The sequence below is a fragment of the Engystomops pustulosus genome, unplaced genomic scaffold, assembly GCF_040894005.1.
Source record: "Engystomops pustulosus unplaced genomic scaffold, aEngPut4.maternal MAT_SCAFFOLD_869, whole genome shotgun sequence".
Lineage (NCBI taxonomy): Eukaryota > Metazoa > Chordata > Amphibia > Anura > Leptodactylidae > Engystomops > Engystomops pustulosus.
Genome location: NW_027285748.1, coordinates 11,676 through 27,124, shown reverse-complemented (window position 1 = coordinate 27,124; position 15,449 = coordinate 11,676). Strand labels below are relative to the sequence as shown.

Sequence of the window (15,449 nt, the reverse complement as noted above, 5' to 3'; positions counted from 1 at the left end):
GGTGTCTAATTTTATGAATCGTCTACCAACTTCTGATGTCTAATTTTATGAATCGTCCACCGACTTCTGGTGTCTAATTTTAAGAATATTCCACAAACTTTTGGTGTCTAATTTTAGGTATATTTTACTGACTTCCACTACTACTGTACTACACGTTGGTTGAATTCCTTTAAAGTAGACCCCAAGGGTTTAAAGCTATTAGAATAAGTTGTACAAAAAAAATGTCACATAATACCAATAGAGCCTTAGAAGGTGAGGTGGGAAGTCTCTAAGAGGCCTCAAAATTGGAAACTGTCATCGGTAAGATGCCTCTTTAAGGAACTATTTAGGCTATGCTGTGGTTGGAATATAGGTGAGGTGTTCCTATTCATGACTAAGGACCAAGAAGGTCAGAAACGCGTCAGATTTTAATCCATTTTGTAACCGCTGTATCCATGTATGAATAAAGTCTCAAGTTTTTTGATACAAGCAAGCAAGAGTGCGAACCTCATCTTTAACAAATCCATTGTTCCTATTCACTGCAGTAGTGGATTATAATATAAACGGTTTGGATGCAAGCCCGGGGTCCAAGCCTTCTAGAGGGCCCTTAGCTTAACCTCAGGAACTTCTGATACTCTATTTCAGAACATTAGGTGTTCACTATGACAAAAAACAAACGGTTTCTATACAATTTACAGATCCAGGTGGTACATGGAAAGATTATGGGTTCTATGAGAACTTGTGACTGGTCAATATCATAGAGAATAAAGGGTTGTTCACCGTCTTTCCAAATGCTTCAGGCATCACAGATGGTCCATCATCGACAATTACAAGCCAATGACTACTTCAGTAGCGCAGATGTACAAAGATAAATATTCAGGTTTATATTAATCGTCTTCATTCTATGTTTGTTTGTGTTGTAGCCCTCAAAAGTCCAGCTGCATTCCAGGAGCAAAGGAAAAACTTGGAACGAGCCAAGGTAGAGAATCCTTACTTCATAAATCAGATGTGAAGGAACGGAATCTAAATTCTCCAATGTGTCTTGTAAAGTGGGAAATGTAAAGATGGGGGAGGAGGAGGTCTAGCACTACTCAAGATTCATCAGTTCTCTTCTGGGTACTCTGGTTCTTAACAGTTCGAAACCTACAAGGTCTTATGAGATCTAGTAGCCTTCTGACAATGCTGACCTGCCTGAACCCACAGAAAGCAAATTGTTAGGCTAGAAGGTTACCTAGATTACCTAGAAGGTGGACACCTATGTTGTGGCTAGTTCTCAGGACACCATGACCTTACATGTAGCCTGAAACTATATCCAGGAAGTAGCGTAGACGAGGGAAAGTGGGGATGATGCTCAGTCTATTTACAGACAATGGTGTTCTTCCTTTCATGAAAAACCATCTGGAGAACCTCCATGAAAGTGCCACCTGTCCAGTATCGTAGCTTCATGCCTTGCTACATCCACTTTTTCACATTTGCTTTTGGCTTTTGTAGAGTGAAGAATATTTAAAGCACAAGGTGAGAAGCAGGCCGGAGAAGTCCGATCCCAGTAGTATGCATCTACAAGGTAAGCTCGAGGTCCATTCAGAACATAGAGAATGAGTTTATTTAAAGATGCACTGCCAAGAAGGCTAATATTGAGGTGCTTCAAGGCCTTCAGCTTTAAACCTAAAGTTTGCTATATTTGCACTTCTAGAATCAACGGCCGAGGGATCGTCACAAGCTGCCCAGATGAAACTGAAAAGGGCTCGGCTTGCAGATGACCTAAATGAAAGGATTGCCCTCAGACCAGGCCCCTTAGAACTTGTGGAAAAGAATATAATTCCTCTTGAATCTACTGTGAAAGAGGCCATGAAAGGTAATCTTGAGGGTCTTATCTTGGTATCAGTTGACTGTGTAGACCAATGATTTTGGATTAATATTTTGTGAGTTTTTTTAGATCTTAGTGGGGTGGGTTGTCTCCTATCATTAAGTCTTGTGAAAAGTACTTTGTAGTCCAGAGGTTCTCTATATGCACGGAACTGTTATGGTGTTGAGTAGTAGAGATCTTTGGCATAAGTCGTAGATTCCTTCATGACGATAGGTCTCAACAATCAAGATGTTTGGACTGTTAACAGCTTTTCTCTTAGAATAATGATTTACGACCCTCCCGGTGGTATTAAATCTTTACTGGTTCTAACCTATAAAGAAGGATCATCTGGCTTTAACCTCCTGCAGATAAAATGTTTAGACACTGCAAAGTGCAGTCAAGTTATTTACGTAATCTCTCCGGCTTGAGTGAAGAGGAAGAAGCCAAAACTTTAATAATTTCCAAACCAAGGGCAGCTTTGTCTGCATTCTTAGCTGGCACATAGCTGAGGGCTGATATCACAGCCCCATTTACCAGCTTCCTGTCAACGCTCATAGTCATCCATCGATGAGGAGGTGCAGGATTATGAAGCCGGTGGGTCACGTTACTACCTGACATGGTGGTCTACACCAGGAGCTCAACAAATCGGAGTGGAATAACTTACTGTGCTGGAGAACGTGAACATTGATGGAGCTTCAGATGGTCTCTTGTCATTCAGGATCCTTTCTACATTGGTCAACGCTAAAACCAAATGGTGGTGACCACAGAATTTGTTAACATCTACGAAAGAACTACCAAGTTTTTGGTTTCCGATAAGGTTGAAGCCTGATCATAACAAAAAGGCTGAGAAGACACCTAAGAGGTTAAGAAATTTTACTTTTTTTTTTAAACCCATTCACCAAAAATGTATATCTGGCTTCTAAAAAAGTTTAAAAAAAAATCTCAAAAGAAATGAAACAATAAGCTTGAACTTTTTTATCACCCGATTACATTTTTTCAAGGCTAGCATGTTAGATCGACAAGTTGGCGTGGAATCAAAATGTTTGCTTTCATCTCAATCTAATTTATTCTTGGGTTTACCATGATATTTTTTGATGTGGGCTACTCAGTGTCTAGGCACAGGCCATGTTATGTAGAAGGCACTGAAGTCCGTGACAAAAATAACTTCCCCCAATTTGTCAGTATCATGTGTCTCTAATAAGAAGTGTGCACCTGCCTCCAGATTAGGGGCTCTGGTTAGTGTCTACAGTTATCAAGTTTTATCAGGTCTCGGGAGGGAAGTGATTAAGGTCAGAGGTCTCTTATCCCAGCAGTAGTAAATTTTGACTACATCCAGTTGTCACTCCACAGTGATAACATTTAGTGTTCTTTATACCCCACCACTTGGGGATAAGTGTTTAAAAGGTTTAATCCTGATTACATTGTTATTCTTTTTGTAGGAAATTCAGCCAATTACTCCAAGCCGGTGGACGCCTTTGCTTTCGAAGAAGACAGCAGCAACGACGAGTCCCCTGATCAAGAGAGAGGCAATGACTCTCAGGGAATTTTATCTTCATCTCCACAAGAGACCAAAAACATGGAAGCCACTAGTTCTCCAGACTCTGGTCCAGTACAGGTAGGTACTCTGTTACAGATGAATATTCTTTAATTAGTTGTTGACACCACAAACCATGTTCAATGCCGTACATCAATGTTTTGGTATGTTCTTGGAATTGTTGGAAGAAGCATGTTTTTTTTTAACCAGTTGACCCACACTGTACTTTTTATGGTCTCATTCTTGTAGGACACCACATACCATCTTCATTTAATAGAGTCTAATATGTTCTTGGGATTGTTGGCCCAAAAACCTACTCAAAACTACTCTCCAGATCACCTTCATTGGTTGATATATTTGGAGGAAACCTTTTGATGGGTTTATTTTTGTATGGCAGCATAGATCATCTAAAATATATTTTTTTCTGGAAGTTGTTGGCCCAACCACTGACTATAAGCTAGTATAATATCTCTGTCTCCTGAGAGACATATTTTTGTACAATCCCATAGGCTACATGTGGTTGATAATCTAGTATGTTCTTGGGGTTGTTGGCCAAAACACTGATCTTAAATGGCAATTTAAGACCCTCAAATATAGGTGGACTCATTCTTTTGGAACACCTTAGACTACCTTCAGTGGATGATACCCTATAATATATTCGTAGGGTTCTTGGCGTATTGGGAGCTAAGTGTGGAGTATGATTGGCAGGTGTTGTTTTGAGTGTTGACCTTCTGCGCAGTGGAACCTATTAATTTGTTATGTCAATTGACTTCTGAAAAGAAACAATGGTGAAGTCTATACCTGATGTTGTTACAAATGTCCATCTGACGTAAGCCAGGACCAGTGAATGTTCCATCTTGTCATAATTCTTCAGAAGATAGTAATGTTCTGCATTGGGTTATACCGAGGGATTGTTAACCCGAGATATGACAGAAGTTTGGCTTGGACCTTCTTACTCCTCATTCCTCTGTCTTTGTAACACTGTGTACTTGGCATAACCACCCTCAATTTTCCAAGCTCTGAGGGCAGACGGCCAAGGTATTGTCTGCATGCTGCGTCTAATTACAGATCGCTAATAAAACCTGATTGGTCTCTGAGGCTTTTTGGTTGGAGCGAGGGCATCACGTTCACAATCAAAGGCATCGAGGCTTTTAGGCAAAGAAAAAAAACTATATAAAATCTAAAAGCCGTTTGAGATTTTTGAAGGTTCATTTAAAAAAAAATAATATTATTGACTGTTTTTTTTTTAATCTTTAAGGGAACAAACATGAGTTATATTTTTTCCAGTTTTTTTTTTTTTTTGTATTTTTCCTTTGATAATTCAAACTTACGTATAAGTAATTTTGGTGAATATTTAATTTTATTTATAATATACATCACCTATTTTATAATTCTTTTTATTTGTCATTTTATTATTAAATAGGGGTAAGATTATTTAAGTATTCTAAAAAAAATGTATTACATAGCAAAAAAGTTCTTTTTATTAAATTTTTTTAAATGAATGATGTTATTGTAGAGGAAGTTAATTTTATTCTAATATTTCAATTAATAAGTCATTTTGTTCAAATTATTGTAATATTAAAAAATTTAACGACTTGTTTATTTACCTTTTTATTTCAAAGTTTATTAAAAGTAACTTAATTGTTTTAATACGTTTTCATTAAAAGAAATTCAAAATGAAGATATTATAATCTGTAGTTCGCCCCTTAGAGCTTCAGGTATATTTTGGATTTTATAAAGATTTGTGCTACTGAAATCCAGTAATAAATTTGCGTGCAGGACTATCCTGTCAGTAACCGTAGCTAGACGGTATTTCCAGATATCCTGATGTAAATGAAATGTTCCCCGGAGACTTAGTGTTGGGAGCTGCCAGGCTCAGCTTTAGAGTCGGCGGCTTCTTCGCGTCTGCAGAAACTTGGAATTTTAAGACTCGCGTCAATTTCCAGACACTGAATGGATTAAAGAATTGTCGCCTCCGTCATTCTCATATCCCAAACATATTTTAACAACTCGCTAAGATTACTCTATTATGACTCCACAAAGCGGAAGTTGACGTGAAATTTCATTCCAGGCCGTCATCTAACTCGTTCCGGAGTCTAATTATTACATCTTATTAGAATTTATATATAAACTGTTAATCTAAATTATTAAAGTTAATTAAAATTATTATTATTATTATAATTATTACAATTAATTAAAGTTAATTATTAAAGTTAATCACAATTAATCGAAGTTATTAAAAAGAAATAATTGTAATGTTTTTCAATTTCATTTCGTAACTTAAATAATCACAATATAAGAAATAATATAATAAAATATGGCAAATTATTAAAATCAAAAAATCACTTTTGTTCAATTATTGTTTACGGTAATAATTTTTCTTCTATTCATCTCTAATGACCAAGAAAAGTCTCTATTATAATTTTTTGCTATAAAAGAATCGCTGATTAAAGCAATTTAAAAAATAGAATTTTTTTTTACGTCAGTAAATTTTTTTGTATGTTCCTTCATAAATCGATAAGACGACTGTCTTCTTAGACTTTCTGTCTCTAATCCTGGTGCGTTGCCTGAGTGTTCTGGAACGTCTGGTCTCTGGGTGAGGGGTAAGAGAGAAGCAAAGTTTTTGTATCTCAGACCTTTTCTTCGTTGCTTACTCTAGAATCACACCCCAGAAAATGAAAATGACTCCCAGGATGGCAGCACACACCACAGTCATTCCTCTTCTCTGCACTCAGAAGGTCAGATGTCTACAACCGGACAAGTGGCCCCAAGTTCTGCAGCAGGAAAGGTGAGTTAACCATTAGAAAACCTTGAAACCTCTGGGAAAGATCTTAGAGATAAGTCTCACCTGTAAAAGGATACCCAGGTGACACCATCGCAAAGGGCGTTACCACCCGAGACAAACAGGTCCTTTTTGAAGAGCTTTGGACTAACTGACAACCCCCTCACTTTAATTTGAGAGATGAGTCCTGCACAAGTTCTAAACCCAATGCAATGAACCCATTTTATCGGTAAAAATAAACATATAAGCCACATCAAATATCCAGATATTACTATCAACTTCTGTTCTTGTTTCAACCCAACAGACCAAGTCTCCTACAGATTCCAAAAACCGGCACAAAAAACCTAAAGATATCAAACCAAAGGTGAAGAAGCTAAAATATCATCAGTACATTCCTCCAGACCAAAAGGCGGAGAAGTCTCCTCCACCCATGGACTCTGCTTACGCCAGGCTCCTACAGCAGCAGCAACTCTTCCTTCAACTGCAGATATTAAGCCAACAGCAACACTTCAACTACCAAGGCATGCACCACTCACATCTCAAGTACGTACTACCTCTGCCCCTGTATACATCCATATGGCTATAAGTACATGCCTTATGCAGCCATCATTGCTCCATGATCTACAACATGAGAGGTCCACTTAGATCCAACACAAACTGTGATTTGCATATGAACATACAAGTTACCTCAAGTTTGAGGGAACATTGCCTCCGTCGTCATATTAGTCATTCTATAGAAAAGATTCTCTTGATCATACAAAATACATTTTTGTAATTTGTTTTATGTAATTTTGTTTTTAAGGCAGCCAAATGAGCAAATGACTCGGAATTCAAACTCGACCATGATGAATAGTCCTTCATTGTCTCCTGTGAAGACCACATTCTCAGGCCAAGGGAACATGTCCTCCATGAAACCAGGTCTACTGCCCTCCAATCTGGATGATTTAAAAGTAAGTTGTGGGTTGACTTTTTGGGCACCTACGTGGGTAGGCTTTTTCCAACCCTGTTTTTTTTGGGATCTATGTGGGACACCAGATGTTTTGTGATTGAAAGCTGTAAACCATGAAATCTTTCATGAAAATTGGTTTTATTTTCTTTCAAGGTGTCAGAATTACGGCAACAACTAAGGATACGTGGCTTGCCTGTCTCTGGTACAAAAACATCACTGATGGAACGACTGCGACCTTTCCAAGAGTGTGGTGGAAATACTGTTCCTACATTTAGTGAAATCACAACTGTAACGTTTCCGGTTACTCCAAATAACTCAAGTTTCCAAACTCACCCTTCAGGAGGAATCATTTCAAATGGATTCTATCAGTTTGGTAGCACAAGTTCTACCCCACCAATATCTCCGGCCTCTTCAGATCTCTCTGTTAGTGGTTCTCTACCTGATACTTTCAGTGATGGACCAATGTCTTCTCCTCAGTTTGGTCTCCACCCTTCCCCTATCCACCTAAGTGCTGAGGAAAGTCTGATGAGCAGTATCAACAGTGGTAGCTACCAAGTAGAACTGGAAGGCATGGATGCTGAAAAAGACAAAATGTTGGTGGAGAAGCAGAAGGTCATCAATGAATTGACCTGGAAACTCCAGCAAGAGCAAAGACAAGTTGAGGAACTTAGGCTTCAACTGCAAAAGCGAAAAGGGAATAGTGGACCACTTGACAAGGTTCTTCCATCTCAACACTTTTTTGGAGTTCCTATCAAGCAAGAAAATATCTCCAGTTGTCCATTTGCATCTAAGCAAATGACTCTGAAAACCCAAGCAAACAATCTATCTGAAAAACATGGGTCATGTACGACACAACCGATGCCTTGCCTGATGAACAACCATTGCATGGAGGCTTCCAACCCAAACTCCATCATGTCTTCCACGTTCTTGAGTCCTCAGTGTTCTCCACAACACTCTCCCATTGGAACTACAAATAGTCCACAGCACATTAGTTTACCACCATCTCCCAATAACCACTACTTGTTGTCTGTATCTCCAAACTCACAAGGGGATACCCGTAGTGTATCACCGCAAGTCAACCACCGGATTCACGCAACACAGGTATGGCACTGAGAAATGTTCTCCCACCAGGGAGTCAGTATGTCGATGTATTAGGTCTCAGATTATCATAAATACTTCAACCTTTTACTTTCAGAATGCTGGGAGTTCTGTCTCCTACTCTCCAAATCAGCCGTCCTACATTGATCAGGCAGAAAACAAGCAGAGTAACAAAGACCGAGCCCCACCAAAAAGTCCATCAGTATTAGGAAAGGTAAGGACCGGATGATGTATATTTTGTGGTTGAAGCTCATTTTACAATGGTCTTAATTTTATGGTTGGAGCAATCCGCAACTTTTTGAGCGTTCTATGACACATGGGCGTTGCCATGGTGATCTGAAGTTTGGACCTTTTTGACCTAAATTTGAAAATAAAATATGTAATTAGTAGAACCTAAAATGACCCCAATATCTAGTGTAATGAGCTAAAGAGTTTCGGCACCAGGCAAACAAGTACATCCAAGCATTAGGAATGGAAAGGTTGCAGATGTAGGTGGTGGACACTGATGTAACTTTAAAAAAACTTTCAAAATTATGGCTCGGAATGGGATATTTGTCCACTGCCAAAGGACATTTTTACAATTAATCCATATTCTATATAATCTATTTACTTGCAGATAAGTGCTTTACAGCCATCTCACCAGGCAGGTCAAAAGCTTCCCACCCCTGGCACGAATTTCTCAAATGCAGCCTCGTCAGTTTCCAAGCAGCTTCCCTCCTATGAGGATGCAGTCAGACAGGTAATTAGAAGCCAAAGGGCCAAGATTTCTTAATATTTCTAAAAATTAAAATACATAATTTACCCCTTTGGAACATCAGAATTTTTGGCATGTTAACCCATTCAATTGGTCCAAAAAAATGTCACCATGGAATCCAATGATGTCATCTCTAGTTGGTTCCCTACGGAGCTGTAATGGTTTAGCTCAAGTCTTTGACATATTGCTGCCTGGGAAAAGGGTTAAAACTCCAAACCAAAATAATAACTTGCTTAGACATTTCCAATCTTCAACCCAAGTACCATGTCACCCAAATTACTCACGGGATGCGTAGATCCCCAAGAACGCTCATTCTATTGATATTGACCTAAGCTCATCCTCCGGTGAATATCTCCAGGGGTTGGATCACTTGGCTTTTGACCCTGTGTATATCCATTAGGATCAAGTACCACTGAACTTTTTGTGACAATTGAATTGTTTTAACCCACGGTAGACAATCTGACAATTCTTATTTAATATTTCTTCTTCTTTTGCTTTAACAGCAAATAACAAGGAGTCAACAAATGGATGAACTACTTGATGTTCTGATCGAAAGTGGAGGTAAGAACCTAAAAAGATGATCTATATAACGCTGTAAATAATTGAGACCCTATTGCGGGAGGATATACAGGGTATTTTTGGATCATTGTACTATCCATAGTTAAATAGTCTGTCCATACAAAGTCTATGGAACAGGATGACCGATTTTTTTAGATGTAGAATGGGATGTAATTTAATTAATAGTTCATTGGACTCCAGTAACCTGTCAACCTCTAGTTACCCAGGAGACTCTACTTTTTAGAGTCCGTATTATGGCTGTCCTGCCTTCATGAGCTCTTATATTGTCCAACAATGAAGCAATTAAAGCTCTATGAAAAGTTCACCATCCAGTTTTGAGCAAAAAATATTAAATATTTCTTCAATCTTCTTGCAGAAATGCCAGCCAATGCCAAAGATGAAAGGTCATGTGGGCAGAAGCTCAATCAACTGAGTGTGCCAACTGGAAACCCAAGTGTGACCACTGCAAACTCTCATCTTCCATATGACAACTGCTCAAATAGTGATGGCCACCTTGAAGTCTTACTCAACAGCCAAAGTCCCATGGGAAGACCTAATGAAATTCCACTGCTTAAAATTGGAAACGACGATCCACACTTTGAGCGCGTCATTGATGGATTTTCTGGAAAAGGTTCTGAGGAAATGTTGGAAACTTCTTTATCTCCCATGGAGACCCAACTGTCCCCATCATCCGTGGAAAGCAATGGCCTTCATCACCTGAGTTTTACTGAATCGCCTTGGGAGACTATGGAGTGGTTAGACTTAACACCACCAAGTTCAGCTACAGGTTTGGGGTCACTCACCACTACTGGTCCCAGTATCTTCAACACTGATTTTCTCGATGTTACAGATCTCAACTTAAACAATGCAATGGACCTGCACTTAGAACAATGGTGAAGTCTTGTCTCTTTAAACAATACAAACTGTCAATAAGAGGCCTTATTGAAACTTTCAATACCTTTAGCCTTAATTTTTTGCCAAAGATAACCAAAAATGTCCTCTACACGTGCCAAAAAAGTCCACGCAATTCCAAATCAAGCTCCATGTTTTTTGTGTGGCCTTGGACAACCAAACAAGGACAAATATTAAACTATGTGGCCTTGGAGTTCACCGTGTCTTGGGACTACAACAAATGGTAATGAGTAATGGTACGGTCCAGTAGCAGTCCCACCAAAGGGGGTCCTACATATTGAGGCACCCAACAGGAACCTATATAGACTTTCTCGACAGCCTTGCCTCCATATTTTGATTCATTCCTCTTGATTTAACCTTTTTTTGGTTAAAGAACTTTTTTAAAAAATTGATAGTTTTGAGTGATAATTTGTCTCTTGAAGAAGTCACTGTTGGACATTGTACTTTTTAAAGGGTTGCACCACTTCTTATTTGTACTTTGGTTATGAGAGCTTTTTTGTCGTTACCACACTTCAAAAATTACAGTCTTGATTGATTTTTATTTTTATATGTTTTGAGGTACTGTTCATTATTGTCTGAGAGATATACATGAGTATATTTAATGATATCTAATGATAATGATGACTACAAATTGTTTGATTAGATGGTAGACCAGGGTCAAGAAGTGAAAAAAATTGACCAAAGTTGGCTCAAAAACTCTGCATTTCTAGAAAGTTGGGACTACCTTGAGTGGGATATAAGGTAGGCAGAGATTGTTTCTAACTATTGGCCCAGTGATGGTCCACTATTCTCCATATAGCAGTAGAGAGGAGCCATTTCCATTAAACGAAGGCCCAACTTTTCTCAAGGTGGAAAAGAAGTCCATGTGTCAAAGTCTGGAGACATCTATAGACCGTAAGAGGGTTGAAAGAGTAAGAGAACTTAAGTTCTGATCTTGGGTGGAGACCCTAAGGTTCATCATAGGTTTATCTGAAAAACCGTGCAAAATAGCTCTAAATAGCAGAGTTCGGAGATGATCCAAGGGCAGAAGATACCAGGCATCCAAAAAATTCGAACTCTACGTGTAAATTTCATCAAATATTGAAGCATCTATGGATCTATGTACAGATGTAACTTCCATTGTACCCTAAAGAGATTGAAAAGTCTGTCCAAACTTCATATTTTGCTACTGGAAAAATTTAGAAAAAAGTTTGGAAACACACTACTTCCTTTCTCTCGACGGTTTAGCCTTATGGTGGAATTTGGTAAAGAGGCAAAAAAAGAAAAATTTACAAATGTATAATACACGACCACGTAACTCCGCACAATCTTGTATCATTTTCACTGTAAATATTGGAATGTTTTTGTATTTTTTTTTTTGTAACCTACAGGCAGATGTGTTTATACCTTCTAAGTTATGATGGTCACCGATTTCCGGAACAACGTGGCTGCATGCTGTAAATATGTAGAAGTAGCTGAATTTGGACCATTCACCGTTTTCTAACATTGTACAAAAAAAAAACGTTCACCGAGCACTGATACTATAGAGGGCGATCACCGAGCGCGAGAAGATTTACTTAATAGCCATTCCATACTGATCCAAAAATAGCACTTTAGCAAATCCCAGATTCTAACTAGCTCCCAGTTTTTTCCATCCGAAACCAAAAAAAAAAAAATGTCGATGTACCGATTACCGAAATTAGGAAAATTTACAGGAAAATCTAAAGTATATCATTTCCTTAATGCAAATTGTATTTTTACCTACCAAAAAAAACATTATTTTAAGAATTTGGGGAAATATGAATATTCCATGACCTAAAAATGGGAAATGAAATAATATATTACACATTTTTCCCAAAAAGTTTTTTTTTTCTTATATTGTTGGCCTTTTATGTGTGTATGTGGTTATGTTATTTTCATTTCAGTTACCAAAGTTTTTTTTTTTTGGTAAACTTTTGTCACCAAAAATGTTTGTAAAATATACAATAAGGTTATCTTGTACTGAAATATTGGTTTAAGTTTTTTGGTTTAGGATTTTGTGACCGTCACATTCTTTAAAAAATACAAGAAAAAAAAAATTTACAAAAATAGTCATTTCCCACCGTCACGTAAAGATGTAATAGATAACATTGTTTGCTGTGTCTTACAAAAATTCCTTTGATGCATTAATTATACACAAAATCGCTTGTTCATATCCAGTAAGGCCCAACCCAAAAAAAATTCTTAATCACCAAGGGGACAAAAAAAAAAAAAAATCTATCAGTTTGTTACTGGAATACATGATAGGAATGTTGTGTTATCACTTAGGGGACCAAGTCCTCCTTGGATGAGAGGTTTTAGAGGTTTTAGGACCCGCCCCAGGGCTCTGTTTTCACGCAAGATGCTTTCGAAACAAAAGATCCATTAATACATTTTTTTATCGAGATTTTAAAAACAATTAAACCAAATTTCACATTTACGTTAAGAAAACTGCATTCTACTTGTGGTTCACAAAAACATTCATCTTTATACATTTTATCCTTTAAAAATATGGATTCAGTTATTTATATTTTTTTCACTTGAAAAATCTTTACCCCTGAAAATTCCCAAAAAATTGACGGAACGAGCCGCGTTCTTACACGTTGGCTTCAAAAGTGAAAACTTTATTTAAAATATTTATTCAAATCAGAAGTCATATATTAAGCGAACAAACACCATTTTCTGTATTTATTAATATTTTGTAATAGTTTTTAACTATAGCTAATTTTATATTTTTGGATTTTGCTGAATTTTTTTTATTTTTTTATTTTTTACAACATTTATGAAAACCAAGAGGGAAATAAACTGTGCCTTATCATGTTATGCCTATGAGATGGAAGCATTTTTAGAGGAAAATACCGGATACATCTTTTACTTTCCTGCCAAACGCTATAAAGAAACCAAAAATATTTTATGTTTAACTAATAAAAAAAATTATCTTTGTATATTTTTTTTTCCAAAAATTGTGTAAAATATATTCTGCCCTTTTGTGCAAGAATCTGCAATTTTGTTTTTGAATAAAAAAAAAAATAATAAAGTTTATTTGTTTTATTTCAGAAGATCCAGTTTTATGTGATAGTAAAATGAACTGGGGAGTGAAAACGTTACTGTGGGGGGATGGTAAAAATTTTTGCAACTTTTTTTTTTTAATCATAGTTTAAAAATGTGACAGACTGTACTAACCTGGAGTGAATGGGGAACACAAACAAAAAGTTGCAACATTTTTGCGCATGTGATCTCCAAAAGTGAGGTCGGAAGGAAACACTGGATGGACACACACAGCAGACTGCTCTATATCATCCTTCTTTCTGCTGCCGAGCGACGTATACGGTCAGCTCGGGCCGTTCCCAGGCTCTGCTGAGTGTATCCCGTGGGAGATTCCCCAGTGATGTAGCCTCCATATATAGACTGTTAGTCGGCAGACACCTTGATTTTACGGTGTTGTAGCTTAATCAGAGTATGTTCCCAGTGTAGGGATAGGGCAGTACAGTGGCTTAGTGGTTAGCATTACAGCCTTGCAGCGGTCAACATCTGCAAAGAGTTTGTATGTAGGGTACACCAGGGACCTTCCAGACATATTCTTGAAAGTTGTGAAATATCCAAACACTGTAAAAAGTTTAGAAATCATAACCCTCATTAGCGAGGAGTCGACTTGAAGTCCGCATTCGGGGTTCAGGTTCGGCCGTACAACCTGGACATAATACCAGATTGGCCAGGTCATACTGAACCCGAATGCAGAATCTGGCTCTTCAGCAGCCCCGATGAATCCTGTCCTGTAGCCCGATGAATGAATCCTGTCTGGTAGCCCCGATGAATCATGTCCGGTAGCCCTGATGAATCATGTCCTGTAGCCCCGAAGAATCCTGTCCTGTAGCCCCAATGAATCATGTCCAGTAGCCCCGATAAATCATGTCCTGTAGCCCTGATGAATCATGTCCTGTAGCCCCAATGAATCATGTCCAGTAGCCCCGATAAATCATGTCCTGTAGCCCTGATGAATCATGTCCTGTAGCCCCGAAGAATCCTGTCCTGTAGCCCCAATGAATCATGTCCAGTAGCCCCGATAAATCATGTCCTGTAGCCCTGATGAATCATGTCCTGTAGCCCCAATGAATCATGTCCAGTAGCCCCGATAAATCATGTCCTGTAGCCCTGATGAATCATGTCCTGTAGCCCCGAAGAATCCTGTCCTGTAGCCCCAATGAATCATGTCCAGTAGCCCCGATAAATCATGTCCTGTAGCCCTGATGAATCATGTCCTGTAGCCCCAAAGAATCATGCCCTGTAGCCCCGAAGAATCCTGTCCTGTAGCACTGATGAATCCTGTCCTGTAGCCCCAAAGAATCATGCCCTGTAGCCCCGATGAAACCTGTCCTGCAGCCCCGATGAGTCCCGTCCTGCAGCCCCGATGAATCATGCCCGGTAGCCCCGATGAATCATGCCCGGTAGCCCCGATTAATCCTGTCCTCTAGCCCAGATGAATCCTGTCCTCTAGCCCCGATGAATCCTGTCCTGTAGCCCAGATGAATCCTGTCCTCTAGCCCCGATGAATCCTGTCCTCTAGCCCCGATGAATCCTGTCCTGTAGCCCAGATGAATCCTGTCCTCTAGCCCCGATGAATCCTGTCCTGTAGCCCCGATGAATCCTGTCCTGTAGTCCCGATGAATCCTGTCCTCTAGGCCAGATAAATCCTGTCCTGTAGCCCCGATGAATCCTGTCCTGTAGCCCCGATGAATCATGCCCTGTAGCCCCGACGAATCATGTCCTGTAGCCCCGACGAATCATGTCCTGTAGCCCTGACGAATCATGTCCTGTAGCCCCGACGAATTATGTCTTGGAGCCCCGATGAATCATGTCTTGGAGCTATGCACACCATGGAATTTGAGACTTTCTTGCACCACGAATGCCCCTTGCAAAATAAAGTGGTTGAGAGGGAAACAAGGTGGGCTCATGGCCGGGGCCAACCAGATTTACTGTATTCTGCAGCATAAAACTGGCACATCCTGGACGGTCACAAGGGCGGTCTAATCCTCTCAGTAA

General features: G+C 38.9%; 1 protein-coding gene across 2 annotated transcripts; it reads left to right on the top strand.

Annotated features, from left to right (window-relative positions):
• The first annotated feature begins 405 nt into the window (after positions 1 to 405).
• Positions 406 to 12,714, top strand: LOC140112561 (myocardin-like). Of its 2 annotated transcripts, XM_072132538.1 has the most exons (12): positions 406 to 958; positions 1,471 to 1,543; positions 1,673 to 1,834; positions 3,265 to 3,440; positions 6,019 to 6,147; positions 6,446 to 6,684; positions 6,944 to 7,091; positions 7,244 to 8,191; positions 8,286 to 8,402; positions 8,805 to 8,927; positions 9,446 to 9,503; positions 9,877 to 12,714. In XM_072132538.1, exons 1-12 carry the CDS (start codon positions 884 to 886, stop codon positions 10,395 to 10,397), a joined length of 2,769 nt encoding a protein of 922 aa, XP_071988639.1. In that variant the 5' UTR covers positions 406 to 883; the 3' UTR covers positions 10,398 to 12,714. The 2 variants fall into 2 exon arrangements, with proteins under 2 accessions (XP_071988639.1, XP_071988640.1); XM_072132539.1 differs by lacking the exon at positions 8,805 to 8,927 and having other exon boundaries at positions 408 to 958.
• The last annotated feature ends 2,735 nt before the right edge of the window (positions 12,715 to 15,449 follow it).